General features: G+C 49.0%; 5 protein-coding genes across 5 annotated transcripts; 2 read left to right on the forward strand and 3 right to left on the reverse strand.

Annotated features, from left to right (window-relative positions):
- Positions 1-1,553: 1,553 nt before the first annotated feature.
- GLAREA_10591 (uncharacterized protein) lies at positions 1,554-2,393 on the reverse strand (the record flags this gene model as incomplete). The annotated part of the gene is made up of 2 exons (XM_008079692.1): positions 1,554-1,953; positions 2,050-2,393. 2 exons carry the CDS (start codon positions 2,391-2,393, stop codon positions 1,554-1,556), a joined length of 744 nt encoding a protein of 247 aa, XP_008077883.1.
- A 2,040-nt stretch (positions 2,394-4,433) lies between these two features.
- GLAREA_10592 (DNA-binding of Mlu1-box binding protein MBP1) lies at positions 4,434-6,511 on the forward strand (the record flags this gene model as incomplete). The annotated part of the gene is made up of 3 exons (XM_008079693.1): positions 4,434-4,887; positions 4,939-5,071; positions 5,122-6,511. 3 exons carry the CDS (start codon positions 4,434-4,436, stop codon positions 6,509-6,511), a joined length of 1,977 nt encoding a protein of 658 aa, XP_008077884.1.
- Positions 6,512-9,401: 2,890 nt separating this feature from the next.
- Positions 9,402-10,459, reverse strand: GLAREA_10593 (uncharacterized protein; the record flags this gene model as incomplete). The annotated part of the gene is made up of 2 exons (XM_008079694.1): positions 9,402-10,178; positions 10,232-10,459. The coding sequence occupies 2 exons, from the start codon at positions 10,457-10,459 to the stop codon at positions 9,402-9,404; spliced, it is 1,005 nt and encodes a 334-aa protein (XP_008077885.1).
- A 571-nt stretch (positions 10,460-11,030) lies between these two features.
- Positions 11,031-12,479, reverse strand: GLAREA_10594 (ALDH-like protein; the record flags this gene model as incomplete). Its single annotated transcript, XM_008079695.1, has 2 exons — positions 11,031-11,917; positions 12,179-12,479. 2 exons carry the CDS (start codon positions 12,477-12,479, stop codon positions 11,031-11,033), a joined length of 1,188 nt encoding a protein of 395 aa, XP_008077886.1.
- A 601-nt stretch (positions 12,480-13,080) lies between these two features.
- Positions 13,081-14,661, forward strand: GLAREA_10595 (uncharacterized protein; the record flags this gene model as incomplete). Its single annotated transcript, XM_008079696.1, has 3 exons — positions 13,081-13,251; positions 13,299-13,517; positions 13,567-14,661. The coding sequence occupies 3 exons, from the start codon at positions 13,081-13,083 to the stop codon at positions 14,659-14,661; spliced, it is 1,485 nt and encodes a 494-aa protein (XP_008077887.1).
- Between the last annotated feature and the right edge of the window lie 279 nt (positions 14,662-14,940).

Below are 14,940 nucleotides of genomic sequence, written 5' to 3' on the forward strand. Positions count from 1 at the left end.
AGCGCTCAGTGCTCGATTCTTGTCCAAGCTCCTTCGGCAGGTCTTTAGTTTGAACATGTACTCCATACGTCGTACAGGACCAGCTTGCAGCCACAGGTCAACATGCAGCTTGCACGTTGCTGTCATCTTACTTCTCTACAAGCGCACTGGTAGTTGGTCGTTTCAGAAACCCTCATTGTGAGAAGATGGCGATACAAGATGGGAGGATTCTCGAGCCGGTCTTCGGCTGGAAATATTCCACAAACCGGGGTTGGGCCAAACTAGGAGTTTTCTGCGACCACCAGATCTCTCTGGCGTCTGACGAAGTGGGATAGAATAATTATTGTTTGTTGTCAAGGACCAGGAAAGCTTGCGTGATCGTGGACGTGGGCCTTGCGAGAAAACGGCGGGCGGATCTTGACCACTCTAATTCTCTCATGGCTCATTCTGATTGATTAAGTGGCCAGAACCAACCCTTTTAGGTAAGTGCTGGGAGTGGAGTCTGTGATGATTGACGTTGATTGTGGAGGTTCACGCACCGAAGCGTTTTCGCTTCTGACATGTGTGGTAGAGTGGAGTGGTCTACAATGCCACGACGGCCACTGGCGTAGAACGGTCTACGAACTTGTCAAAACCGAAAAAGACCTCTCCACTCTTGAAAATCCGCGATGAGGCTACTGTATGAGCACGCCAAAACAGCAGAAACGCACCGTACCGTACGCGTCGCCACTACTGTTGTTTTTTCCGTCATCGTCAAGACCGAGAGATCCAACGTTTTCCGTACATCGCCAGATATGTTACGCCCGAGGAAAAGGAGGGGTATGACTTGGTCCACCACCTGGAGGGAGGAAAAAACCACGCTGATCCACCGTTGAGAGGACAAAACGAGAAACCCACACTCCCACCACACTACCGATCCACACCAAGCCTGACCACAATCGATGGAGTTGTTATCGGCCACGATAGCGTTATCCATTCCTACTGTGCCGCACTCCGAAAGGGCTTTATTGCTTCATTAATGATTATTACTACTGTCAGCTCGCTGACCATTTGGTACAATTCGAGTTTATCCTATGTTAGCGTGCCATGTCGTTGAGCGAGTGGCTGTAGCCAGGCGAGATGGGAATAATCGTGACAGAGACTGACTGGCTACGACCCGGTACTGGCGTGCTGGTAGCACAGAAAGGGAGAAGTTCGCTGTCGCTGTGTTTACGGCATTCGCGGGACTTGGTTCGACAGCGCCAGATTATTTGCTCTGGTGGCTTTCTATCATTAGCTACCCGATCCGCTGCTATTATCGTCGCTATCACCGAATGCTCCGAGTTTCAAACGTCTCTACCGGGCTGAGGTACCAGCCTCCCTCTTCGAGCACGTCCGGTGGTACACTTGGAGTACAATGGTGTTTCTCTTTTCCTGCCCTTTTTCCTGTCTTTGTACCACGAGTAGATGCTGCACATCTCCCCTCCCTTGAGGCTTGAGCTCCTTCACACAAAGCTCGCCAACGCTTCCTCCGCCTGGTGGCCCTGGTCAGGTCAAAAATGGAGCTGGGTGGTGCTGGGGGCTGGTGAGAGTTGCTAGGCTCCCTGGCTGGCTGGTTGAGCTCTCTCGTCCCTCTTCCCTGTCGGCCGGTCTGGCTCACTGACAACCTGGTCGTCTCGTTTAACACTGGCACCGCTGGCGCATTGTGTATGGCCTAGCGCGAACAAGGTGCAAGAATTGGCGCGAGCTGCTTGCGAACTTGGCGAACGTTGGGACAAACTTTGCTCGAGCTTCGCTGCGCACACGGTCGTCATTGATGGAGGAGTTCCGCGCGTATTTTCCCTTGAGGCTGGCAGAGAGTCGGTGGTGGGGAGAAGAGGGCCTGATGCTGGATCTCCCCAAGCAGCAGTGAAGCCGGCTGAAGTCAATTGACACGTCTCGAGAGATTCCAATGTGATCTTCAATGTAGAGAAGGGATCACAATACTCCTCCCATCTTCCCCAGATTGTGAGTATGATATCAAGCTACATACGACGCACAGCACGGTGTGCTGCGAATTGTTTCCTCTCGCTGTGTCCTCCCGGCACTGACAGCTCCAGCAGCCCCCCGGAAGAGAGCCTGCACAGTGCACATGCACAGGCTTGCTCCCAGGTCTGGTAGTGGCCTTTGCACTGCATCGCGAGCCCCGAGAGCCCGATAGGACTCTCGATACAGGCCTTCTCCCGCTGCATCTGGATTCTGTTTGTCCGCCACGCAGCGTCCAGCCGGCGGTTCTGCTTCTCGTGCGTGGGCGTCTCTGCTTGTTCATCGCGGCTTCTGCACTGGCTCTGTCTCTGCTTCGCGTCTCTGCACTGGGGAGGAGCGCTGTGGGTGTTGCTTGTAGCGTTTGTACTTTGTAGGTGTTTAATAGGTACAGCACTTACCAATGCCTGCATAATAGCATATGGGCGTGCTATGGGAGGCTACCTCACTGTCATCAATCGTAGGGTGTCTACCCCCAAATACTGCCCAGGTGTTTGCCATTGACCACCACCACAGAAACTACTCGCACATTTCTTCTCTCTTCAGTCTCTTCAGTTTCCCTGTCCGACTCTCTCGGATGCTCGCCAGTCCTCCCTCGCCGCTGCTGCTTTTGGACGGCCTCCGCTATCATCTCTCCCTTTATCGCACCCCAACCTCGCTCACCAGCTGCTAGGATCCCCAACCGTACCGTTCAGAGCAAAGAAGAGGAAGAGCACGGAAGCGAGGGGGGTTCAAGGGGGTACCGCCGTTGCGCTACAGCCACCCCTCGCCTGGTCGCTCCGTCCCGCTATCACCGCACCCTCGTTTTTCCTCCTTCCTCCCTCGCCCCACTGTTTCTAGACCCGCTTTTCGAGTGGCTCGCTCCCAACCACCCATCGCCAGTGCCATCCATCCTCCACCTTCCCCAATCCGCCGACCCTCGACCTGCTCGCCCATCCAACCTCCACCTTCTTTTTCCTTGGTAAGGAAGGTTGTAGGTTCTGCAGATTTGTATGTTCGTCAATCTTTCCAGACTCTCCCCGTCTCCTCTCCCGCAGCTCCAATCTAGCATCACCGTCCGTCTTGTTTTCTTGAGCGCGAATCTGCATTGATTCTGGTCGACATCCGCTGCAGCGCTGACGAGAATCCAGTACCTGCATTAGAGGTGGCAGAAGCAGCAGCAGAGTAGAAGCAGAGCAAAAGCAGAGGCAGAAGCAGCCAAACCGTCCTCCCAACGTTCAAACGAAAAAACAACCACCGTCCATCTTGCAGCTACTCCTCCTCCCGGACCTGCTCAACACCCCAACCTCTTCTCCCCTTCTCTTTCTCCCTCCTCCCTCTCCTCCTCCTCCTCCTCCACCATATCCCACTCCGCATATCTCCCACCCACACACCCTATCTGCAAACCTGCACCTCCGACGCACTGCCTCCTCCGCAGTCAGGATCCTACCCAAGACAATCAGTCGACCCTCATCCTAACGCACGAAACATCGCACGTCTATCCAGGTCCCGGCAGCCTCTTCTTACGAGCATAACGATTTCCTAACGACGTTCGCATCCTCTGTTCTAAAAGCACAGGTCCAAAAACTTTTCGAAGCGACCTCCTCCAAGCACAAGCACACCTGCAGCTTCGCGTAACGGTCAAGCGATTCCCAATCCTGTCGTGGAGCTTCAATCGCACCTTCCAATTGGAGTGCCAGACTTCCGTTTTCAGGATCTTCTTTCTCTTAACGACTTCTACGAGCTACACGTCTTGCTTTTCGAGTCTGAAAGTTTAACGAAATCATCATTCTGCGTCTCATGCATATTTTGGTCTTCCAACGATAAACAACACGAAATCACCAACGCGTACCATTTCCACGACACGAAGTGCAAATACGTCGAACTCGTCTGAAGTCTCATCAAGTTTCTCAAGCGTTTGTTCGAATCGTCAACGACACAGCCATTGCAACGTCTCCCAATCCTCAATTGTACAGCTCGCATTGGAAGCATTACTAGAGCTCACTCTCCCCCACACACCAGACCAAGACTCACGAAAATCTCGTTGAGTCTGCCATCCATTGTCCCTTTCGGACTTGTTCGCTCAAACCGAAAAACTGGATCTCCCGTCGATCTCCCAAGTGCAAACCCGGGGACCCTCAGACGTGCCATATTACAATCATCACGCTGCTCAACGGCCGTTGTATGTGAATGAAAGGTTGCCCTCCCTTCCTCTGCCGCAGCCGCAACAGGCGTACTCTTCGGGTACCTCCTCTCCCCGGGTTGGATCACTGAGTTCTCTCGGATCGTCCTCCATCTTGAACGGGAGTTCGCATTCTTCATATACAACCGCTTCTTCATCAAACGGACCAAAAACCCCTTCGCCGACCATCCCCTCCCACGTTGGGCTTCCAGTATCCTTATCGCAGACATCCTACAGTAATACGTCGCCCTCCGGCACTGCCTATTCCTACGGGCAAGAGTCATATCCCACCATGAATCACGGTCAACAGGATATGTACTATCAATCACATATCTCAGCAGGGCAGCCACCACCCCCACAAACGGTGACATCTGGCGGTATGGGGCATTATCCACAACAGCACCAGCAGCCACCATTACTTCAGCCTGGGCCAGCACAGTATGCTCCAGGACCTGCGCCGTACAGTCAGTATGGCTATCAAAATGGTATGACCTCTCCACAATCAGCTGGTCATCAAGTTCCAGGCTCAATGGGTCAAGGAAACGTTCTCCCACTGCCAGCGATGGCCGCGGTTCAACCCGGTATGCCAGGTCAAGGTGGGTATGGTGGTCAGCAGGGTTTTGATACCACTGGCCAAATTGCTCCACCAGGAATGAAGCCAAGGGTGACCGCAACATTGTGGGAAGACGAGGGCAGTTTATGTTTCCAAGTTGAGGCCAAGGGAGTGTGTGTTGCCAGACGAGAAGGTAATTAGTAATGTTCTACCGAAGAGGCGGCAAAGCTAACTAGATTCCCAGATAACCACATGATTAATGGTACTAAACTGTTGAACGTAGCTGGAATGACCCGTGGCCGAAGAGATGGCATCTTGAAAAGTGAAAAGATGAGACATGTGGTCAAAATCGGGCCAATGCACCTGAAGGGAGTTTGGTATGTGCTTTAAAATTTTGTTGCACTTTATAAGGCTAACCTTCCCGCAGGATACCGTTCGAGCGTGCTTTGGATTTTGCGAACAAGGAGAAAATTACAGAGCTTCTGTATCCTCTGTTCGTTCACAATATCGGTGCTCTTTTGTACCACCCAACCAATCAGACTCGCACAAATGCAGTTATGGCAGCTGCTGAGCGACGGAAGCAAGAGCAGAATCAGATGCGGAATAATACCCAAGCACCTGGTTTACCTTCTCTGCATCAGCATCACCATCACTCGATGAATAACTCAATTGGTGGCCACCTCCCACCCGCACCACAGCATTCCCTTGCACCACATCCTGTTGGACGCCCCGGCATAGACCGAGCTCATACCTTCCCCACTCCACCCACGAGTGCTTCAAGCGTGATGGGCAACATGGGGAGCTCGGATGGAAACTTTCAATGGGGCCAACCTCAGGGCGGAATGCCCAATGCGCAAGGTTCAAACCCTCTCTCTATCGATACTGGGTTAAGCAATGCGCGATCGATGCCAACGACCCCTGCCACCACTCCTCCTGGCAGCTCCATTCAAAGCATGCAGCAGTACCAGCAGCCACCTCAGCAGCCGTATGATGCTTCCCGACAGATGTACTCTGCGCCACCTGCTCAACAGAGTGTTTACGCTCAACCTCCAAACGGCCAACAAAATATGCCTCGTTATTCGCAACCAAATTCCTATATCAAGAGTGAAATGGGTCCACCACTAGCGAGAGCAGGAGAGCCTGAGCACCACGAATCCAAGGATGCGAATGGGATGATTCATCACCCGCAGACTCAGCAACAGGTTGGTCATAGTCAAGGTGAAGAGGAGGCAGATCATGAGCATGATGCGGAGTATACCCATGACAACTCGTCGAATTATGATGCGAATCGTGCATCATACAACTACAACCAAAACCCAGCAGTCGGTTCATTACCAAGCGAACATCCTCATTTGTCCCCTGAAATGACAGGCTCTCCAAATCATCCTGCCTCCGGACGAGCCACTCCAAGAACGGCTTCCGCTCCTCAGCCATACTACCAGCAGCAGGGTGGTTACAGCACCCCTCCTCGTGTACCACAACCACCATCCAGTAATCTGTATAATGTAATCAGCAGTGAACGTGGGACTGCTAACGGTAGCACCTCGGGCGATGTTTATGGCTCCCAATCAGATTTGGGTAATTCGATTCCAAATGGCTATCCAAGTCAACAACCTGTTATGAACGGAGCTCCTGCCAGCAACAAGCGCGGGCGGGATGATGAAGATGATGGACGTCCTTCCAGCCGCGGACCAGGAGCCGAAGGTGAATTGAAGAGGCGCAAGACCCTTCGTGAGGATTCCGTTTCCGGTCCAGCTTATGGCGACGCCGCACCCCTAAACCGAGCACGATCAGTCATCACCCAAAGACGGCGGTAACAACGTGCATAACTTTCCCATAGTCAGACTTTCTGCACATTCTTTCCGAAGCTGAATCCGTCATATCCAGTCTTCTATATACCATTTGTCCCATGACATCTGGCCTTCGAACATATCACCACTCCAACAACACACTCTCTAGACTTTCAAAATTTCCTAGGACCACTTTTTTTTTAAACAAATGTTCTTTTAGTGGAGCTGAAAACCACACACCTTCAGCATACATGTTCTACCATGAACGATGGACGATTTTAACGACTTTTGTTTATTTGCTTTTATCGACTGCCTCTTTATTAAAAAGAAGAAGTTCATGTGGCTATGTATATGGCTGAATGATTTTAACGCTTTGCGAAACAAAAATGGGATGAATTAATCGAAGTTGCGAGGTATACGATCCCAAAGATACACATGGCTGAAAGCAATCGAGCGAAGATGAGGGGAAAATTTCGAACATTTTTTTTTGTTCGTCACGCCTATTAATGAACACCTAGGCGCCGTGAAGGAAAGGGGTGGATGGGATTTGGAAAAGAAAACTCTTCGAGCAGAAAAGACAATGCTTTGAGATTTTTCTTCTTCTTAATTAATACATCTTTTTTCTGTTGAAACTTTTCTTTTTGGTGGGGAGGGAGGAGCTCTTGTGCTTGCTACCTTTTTTCTTATGTTGACATTTTGAACTGTTTTGGTTTGAAAGCTTTTTTAACGACTATGATGACGATTTTCCTTTTGACTTGATGGCTCTTTCTTTTGCTTTTGCTTCAGAGGTGGGGGAGGGGGGGTTAGTGAGGGGGAGGTTTGGAAAAGTTGGGGAAGAGATGGAGGGGGATATGGAGGAGGGATTAGTCTGGACAGGGTGGTTGGATTGGGGAAAGAGGGGGAAGTTGTGAGAGAGGGAATGGGGCAGTTGTCTTTTTTATATTACTCGACATAAATAAACTTTTTATGTAATTTTGATAAGAGAAAGCCTTTGGTTTTTTATGAATGAATTTTTATGAGATGAAGTTGACTTTTTTTGATGGTATCTGATTGTGAGGGTTCTTTTGTGATAGTGATGGTGGTTTAGGGGTTGCGAGAGCCGAGATGGAAGGTAGATTTGAAGTTTCTACACATTGTACAGGGTAAGGATTTGTAGATGAGGATATGTAAATATATGAGGAAGTCGGAAGGTGTGTAACTCTCTTAGGAAGTAGGAAGTGTTTGAGAGGTGTGTTGTGTGGGAGATGGTGGGGAGGTGGGAGGTGGGAAGGAGATTGTTTTTGTAGGTATGGTCGTTGGAGGTATTGGGAGAGGGTTTATGGGAAGTGTGAGAGAGGAGAGGGGGTACGGGGGTTTGTGAGGAGGGGGTGAGTTTTTGGTGAGGAAGATAGGTTGTAGAGAGTGGGGTCTATGGTGGGTGGGTAGACAAGTGGAGGTGCTGTGGGAAGGGGTGGGAGGGGTTGGGAGAGAGAGAGGTGGGAGGGAGGGAGGTAGGACGGGGGTGATGTGGGAGAGGTGAGGGGAGGGGAGAGGAGAATTGTTGGGGTAGTTTACAGGCGAGGGGAGAAATGGGGGGATGTAAGATGTTAGAGAGAGGTGGGCTGGGAGTGGTTTAGTGGTGTTAGGGCTGTTAGGGGGGGTAGAAGGAGGGGATGGAGGGGGTTTTAGAAGGGATGAGGGGGTTAGGAGGGGAGGGGAGAGGAGTACTAGGGAGAGGGTAGATGAGGGGTGAGGGTAGGGAAATAGCGGTCTACGCTGGGGATCCGTGGGAGTGTATAATGGGAAGTACGTGCGAAGTAATAGGGGGTTGTAGGAATATATAGGATGTAGTGGAGAGATGGAAGAAGGTTAAAGTTAGTATTGGGTCGTAGTAGGATAGTGTAGAAAGGTCGGAAATTAGTAGGGAGGTTATAGGATGAATAAATTTGTGGATAGGGAAGGTATTAGGAGGGGGTGGATAGTACAATGAGAGTAGGTGGGAGATGCTGGGATTTAGTGGGGGGTAGTGGGAGATACGAAGGGGTGTAAGAGGGATAGGAGGGAGATGAATGGGAAGGGTTAGAGGGGTGAGGGGAAGTTGTAGGAGGGGGGGTTTCGTAAGAGGTAGGTGTAAAATAGGGAAATAGAAGGGAACACTATTTTTACACTTAAGTAGGTATAGGAAAAGGGAGGGAGAGGGGTATAAAGAGCGAGAGATATGTAGTGCGTACTAGAAAGTACTAGAGATTATAACAGTGTAGAAGTAGATAGAGGAGGGAAGTTGTAGAAGATACGTGTTTATAGCTAAGGGGAGAGGGTTAAGAGAAGAGGGGGGAGAGAAAGTATAGCTATTATCGAAGATTGTTAAGTGTTTTGTTAAGGAGGGAGTAGGTATTATAAAGAGAGGGAGGTTTGTAGTAAGTAGGGAGACGGGTGGAGGTGTTATGGGAGGGGGTAGGGGAGGTAGGGAGGGGCAAGAAAACGGGGTAAGAGAGGGGAGAGACGAGTAGGGAAGTTAGGTAGTTAGATAGAGATGTTTCTTATTCTTTAACTAACTAAATTAAATAGCGTGTAAGAGAACTTAGAAAGTAAGAAACGCCTAAAATAGGGGAAATACGGAATTGTGGTAAGGTGGGAAAGAGATATAGAAGAGAGTTAGGCGTTTTAGTTGATAAAGTAGGCGGCATGAAAGGGATAGGGGTTACGTTTCTTATAATGTAAAATTTTTTAGACTACGTTAATTAGTTATTATTGAAGAATCTTTTTTTCTTATTTGACATCATGTACAGTTGTATAATTTCCCATTATCTTACATCCGTCTTCCTCTATCAACTCCGAATTTAAAACCAGAACCGAGCCTAACCAATTTATTCCCAAACCCAGACACGCCCAATAACCAATTCCCATAATTAAACCCCATTCCCACCCTAATCATAACCTACAACTCCCACCCATCCCTCCCCTCAACCCACCCCAACAAGCCCTCTCCCTCCACCCCCTCCTCCCGTCCCTTCTTCCTCACCACCCCCCTCCCACCCCCCTCCCACCTATAAACCCTCCTCACACCCAAAGACAAAACCCACAACCCCACCAATCCCAAAAACACACTAATCACAATCACAACAGGCAGCCAATAATCCATAGCACGCCCAACAAAATACCACAACGTGCCCACTCTAACCCCATCCTCCCACTCCCGCACATCAACAACCAAATGACCCGGTCCCCTAACCGCCTCGTCTTTGAATCCAAAGAACCGAACGATCTTGAGCCAGACGGAGGACGTCTTTGAGGGTGGGAGTTTGGTGACGCGTTCGACGAGCTTGATGTCAAGTAGTTCGATCGTGCCGGATGTGTCGGTTATTTCGAGGACCAGGACTTTTTGCCCGGGTTTGGTGAATTCGATGTATGGGTCGTCTTGATACCCATTCAATCCTCCTATGATATCGAATACGATGGTCCATTTGTTGTCGGAGGTGGAGAGCGCGGTGTAGGAGTAACTCACGCCGTAAGCGCCCAAACTCGGTTCGATGCACCAGCAGTTATGTTCATCTGCGCAGGACGTTTTACAGGCGATTGAGGTGGCTAGATCTTTGTTTGTGAAGGGGGGTGGGATTTGGCCTATGTAGATACGTGGGGGTGGGAGACTGAGGGGTGGGTAGATGGGGATGGAGTTTAGGAGGAGGGCACGGGGGGTGAGTGTGAGGTTGAGGAACTATTGCAAAGGGTTAGCTGGGTAGGAAGGGGGAAAGGGGAGGGGGAGCGTACGAGGGCGTTCTCTTCATGTGTGATTTCATGGTGTGTATCCGGCCCTTTACGGTTTACAGTCGGACAATCCAGACATGGCAGTTTTGCGACGACGAAGGTCGGGGAGATGTGTGTTATTTCGTCTATGGGATTTGCGCATGTTGGGTTTGGGGTTGTGGTGCAGGTGAGGATCGAGTTGGCGGTTGTGGAAGCGATGAGGAGGGCGGTTATTAGGGTGGAGGAGAGCATTGTGGTGTTGTGAGGTTAAGGGAGGATTGCGAAGAAGCTATGCTTAGCTATTCTTGAACATTTCGTCGGTGGCGAGATGGGAGGTTGAGGAAAGCCATGTTGGTGGTGCTTCCGAATACCCGTTTATTGTTGGTTTTGCAAAACTATTGATTCTTAGCTCTTGTTGGCGGCGTCGCGGTGTCAGGTGATGTTGGTTTTTATGGATTGTCACGTTTGGTTCGAGCATGAATCTTTTCTGGAATTGAAACAAGGAACATTATGGAGACTATCAAAGAGTATGAAAGTAGGATGCAACGTTTGATTTTGGGGTAGCTCTCGTTTTGACTCGCTTACGGACCTTCCCCCTTTTTAAGCTATTCGTCGGCAAGTGGCATCCAAAACCCAACTGGTTTTGTCGAATTTGGAATGATGTTCGCAATTTTGCCCACTCATATGTGCGCAGCAGAGTTCAGACAGCCCTCGACTGAACAAAGACTTCTGTAATGCTGTAGGATTTCCTCTGCTCTAAGCGTGAACCGATGCAACTTTTCCACAATCCAGCTAGAATGATGCTCTTGCAAATCTGTCATAATTACAACTCGATCTTCTGATGCTTAAAACTCTTCTGTCCCTCTCCCTCCCCATATTCCGCAGTAACATGTCCCGCACCCCGAATCTTATACTTATAAATCATCAAACCCTCAAGCCCAACCGGTCCCCTAGCATGAATCTTATTCGTACTAATACCCACCTCTGTACCGAATCCGAACCGCATTCCATCGGCCATTCTAGTACTTGTATTCCAGAACACACCAGCGGAGTCAACACCGGACATGAACTGTTCAGCGATTTCCTCGGAGGATGTCAGAATCACATCAGTATGATGTGAGCCGTGGTTATTGATGTGTATAATTGCGTCTGTGACAATTGGAACTGTTTTGATAGCGAGAACGAGCGAGAGATGTTCGGTGTCGAAATCTACTTCTTCGGCGTCTTGTAAGATTGCTGAGGAGCTCTTTGGGAGATGCAGTGTTAGTGCTGCTTTGGTGTTGGCATCACAGCGCAGTGAGACTCCTTTTGCTAAGAGCGCTTCCGCTACTGGAGGGAGAACACTCTGTAGTGCTGCTTCTTCCACGAGTAATGTCTCAACGCTATTGCATGCTGCGGGGTAAGAAGTTTTCGAATCTACTACAACTCGGACTGCGAGATCTGGGTCAACGGAGTGTTCGAGGTAGATTGAGCAGATTCCGTCAGCGTGACCTAAGACTGGGATTTTGGTTGATGATTTGATGTAGCGAACGAGCTCGTTTGACCCTCTTGGAATAACCAAGTCAATGAATCTGTCCTGCTCGAGAAGCTGTGGGATGGCATCTCGGGTGGTGACAAGTTGAATGGCTGTATTTGGTACTTGGGTGTTTTCTAATGCAGCAGAAATGACTTTTGAGATTGCAACGAAAGATTCCGTTGACTCTTTTCCACCTGTTTCATATTAGCGATGAACATGATCCATCTTCGAAGAAGTAACTCGCCTTTAAGAATAGCAGCATTGCCCGACTTGATTGCTAAAGAAGCAATATTCGCAATGACTTCTGGACGTGCTTCAAAAATAATGAGAAGTACACCAATTGGACATGAAACTCTCTCCAAATTCAACCCATCATCTAGCTTTGTCCGCAATGTGACTTTGCCCACTACAGCGCAAGTTAGATACTTTCGTTTCAAATCTTCTATACCTCATACCTGGGTCTTCAAGTCCTCGTACATCTAAGATACCCTTCAACATATCCTCCCATTTCCCTTTCTTTCCAAGGTCTAACCGTGACAGTATGCTCAGACTAAGTTGGCCATTCTCAGCTGCTTTTTTCGCCAACTCAAGATCTCGAGCATTCGCTGCCAAGATGTCCTCTTTCGCTTCCGACAAAGCTGTGTGGATTGCTGTCAAAGCATCATTTCTTGCTGATGTAGGAAGTGTAGCTAATGTATGAGATGCTGATTTGGCTGACTTTGCAGCCTCATATGCCGAGGCGTTTGTAATTGACATTTTATGACAAAATATCAGCGAATTGTCGAAGACGGTCAATTAACACACTCCGGAGAGCTCTCAGGCCTGGCAACTTGTTGGAAATGTGGGATTCCTTTGTTTAGAGTTTCAGGATTTTTCAATCAGCGAATGAATTCACTTTTGAATATAAATCCCCAAGTCGGTAATATCGTCCTTCTGGAAAATTATAAATGTTGTTTTCTTAAAAGTGGCTAGACACTCGTGACTCAAAATATTTCTCACGTTGACATCGGAGTATCGGAGTTAAGAAAGCTCCAATGCCAAGACCAAGTCCCCCACTTCACCGACCCCACGATTTGATCACCACACCTTCACACCTCTAACAGGCAGCCTTGCCTTCACATTTGTTATTATATGATGTTCATGCAATAACAACAAGAATATTCTCTCCAAAACACTTCTCCTCCAAATACCGCAGACTTCCACATCTGTCGACAGGTCTTTCAAACCTACTGGCGACATACATCAACCTCGTAAGAAGGCACAAGCCTTACATTTGAGCTGTACCAAGTCGATAGCTCCCAGCATTCAAAACAAGAATCATAAACCCTCAATTGGCCTAGAACAAGATACAGACATCATGGACGATATACTCCCAAAGCTTCTCAATTTCCCGCAGCATCCCCCTCCTCCAAATCCGCTCTCCGACCAGCAGTATGACGAGGGGATACGCGCCCAGATCTCCGTTGTCAAAAATATCCCAAACTCGAAGCTATTACAACCTACTTCTGGGGGCGAGAACGTTCTTGATGTAAGAAGACGAATATGAAAGTTGAATCTGCGCTAATATGTTTGCAGATTATAAATCCATCTGTGAACTCTGTGCCATACACCTTCATTCTGATCGCAAATATCGAAGCCGCTCAGCGAAATGACAAGAATATCGATCAAGAAAACTTATGGAACAGCATCATAGCTTTTCTCGCGCAATTCGATCCACGGCAGATGCGATATATGCAAACTGAACTTTCCCAGATCCTAGATATATTCTCGAACATGGCGAGGCGCCATCATCAGGTACGTTTGAGAGCAGGAGCTCCATACATACACTGCTAATCATGTCAAGATTCCTACAGCTATTCCACACATCCGGGACGCACTCTTACGATTCGAGCCTACCGGCACACTTCTTACCCCCAAACATCTTCTACTTGTTAAGCTTGCTTTAGAGGCGAAACAGTTCGATGATGTCCTCCCTGTGATCGATAAAACAATCCTCTATATACCAGGCGCTGGTCATAGGCCAAGACAGAAATACCTTTGTAACATATGTCTTCCACCAGCCGCCTATATTACAGTACAGACGGGTTTCGTTGCGAAGCCTCTTAAGCATTTGGAGGTTCTGGAATACTTTCTATTGAGTGGGCAGGTCTACATTGGGCTGAAGAAGTGGAAAAGAGCGAGTGAATGTTTGGAAGTTGCTGTCACTTACCCAACCAAGGATAGTGGTCCCAGTAAAGTCATGACAGAAGCCTACAAGAAATGGATCTTGGTACGACTGTTGATGGATGGGAAAATGCCGGTTTTACCAAAAGTAACAAGCCCAGGGGCAGCGAAAGTTCTCAAAGTCCTAGGCAAACCATATGAAACCGTTGCTCAAATCTTCGAGCAAGGCACCGCATCGAGACTCAAGTCAGAGCTCGAAGCAGGAAGGGATCTCTGGACAACGGATTGCAACATGGGTCTAGTCATGTGCGTAATGGCAGCCTACCAACAATTCCAAATCAAAAACCTTGCGAACGTCCACACCAAACTCACAATGGTCGACATCCACAACCTCACCCAGAGTGCCGAAATCGGCAGCAAACTCCCCAACGCCGCAGCAGTCGAAACATTAGTCCAGAGCATGATCGCCGACGGCACTCTCCACGCCACCTTGTCCCATCCACCCAACCAATCTCCCGTGCTCACATTCTCACCCAACGGCCCCCTCCTCACGGAGAAACAGACTCAAGCTGCGCTTGCGGCGTCGAGCACGAGGATTAAAGCGCTGACGGAAGAGATCAAGACGACGGATCGCATGTTGATGTATGAGAAGGAATACGTGAATTATGCGAAGAAGATGAAGAAGAACGCGGCGGCGGGGTTGGAGCATGGGGTTGGTGTTAATGATATGGATTTCTTGGGGGAGGATGAGGATTTGATGGGGAGTTTGTATTGACGAGGAGATGATGAGGAACGAGATACTTGACTCGCTTTGTAGAGCGTGAGGGCGTACGCTAGGGTTTTGCTGCATTTTGCGATGGGCGTTGGTAGGGATATGATTTATGAACTATAGATGTGGTGGTGAAAAGAATGGAGATGTTGACTGAAGATTTGGTGTTTAGGGGAGATGAAGACACGAGGAGTGTGACAATAGACACATGAGAATGGTATCATGACATATTATACATAAGATCGACCAATTGCTCATAGAAATACTATCATTTGACGGTCGCCC

Source organism: Glarea lozoyensis (assembly GCF_000409485.1).
Source record: "Glarea lozoyensis ATCC 20868 chromosome Unknown GLAREA12, whole genome shotgun sequence".
Taxonomy (NCBI): domain Eukaryota; kingdom Fungi; phylum Ascomycota; class Leotiomycetes; order Helotiales; family Helotiaceae; genus Glarea; species Glarea lozoyensis.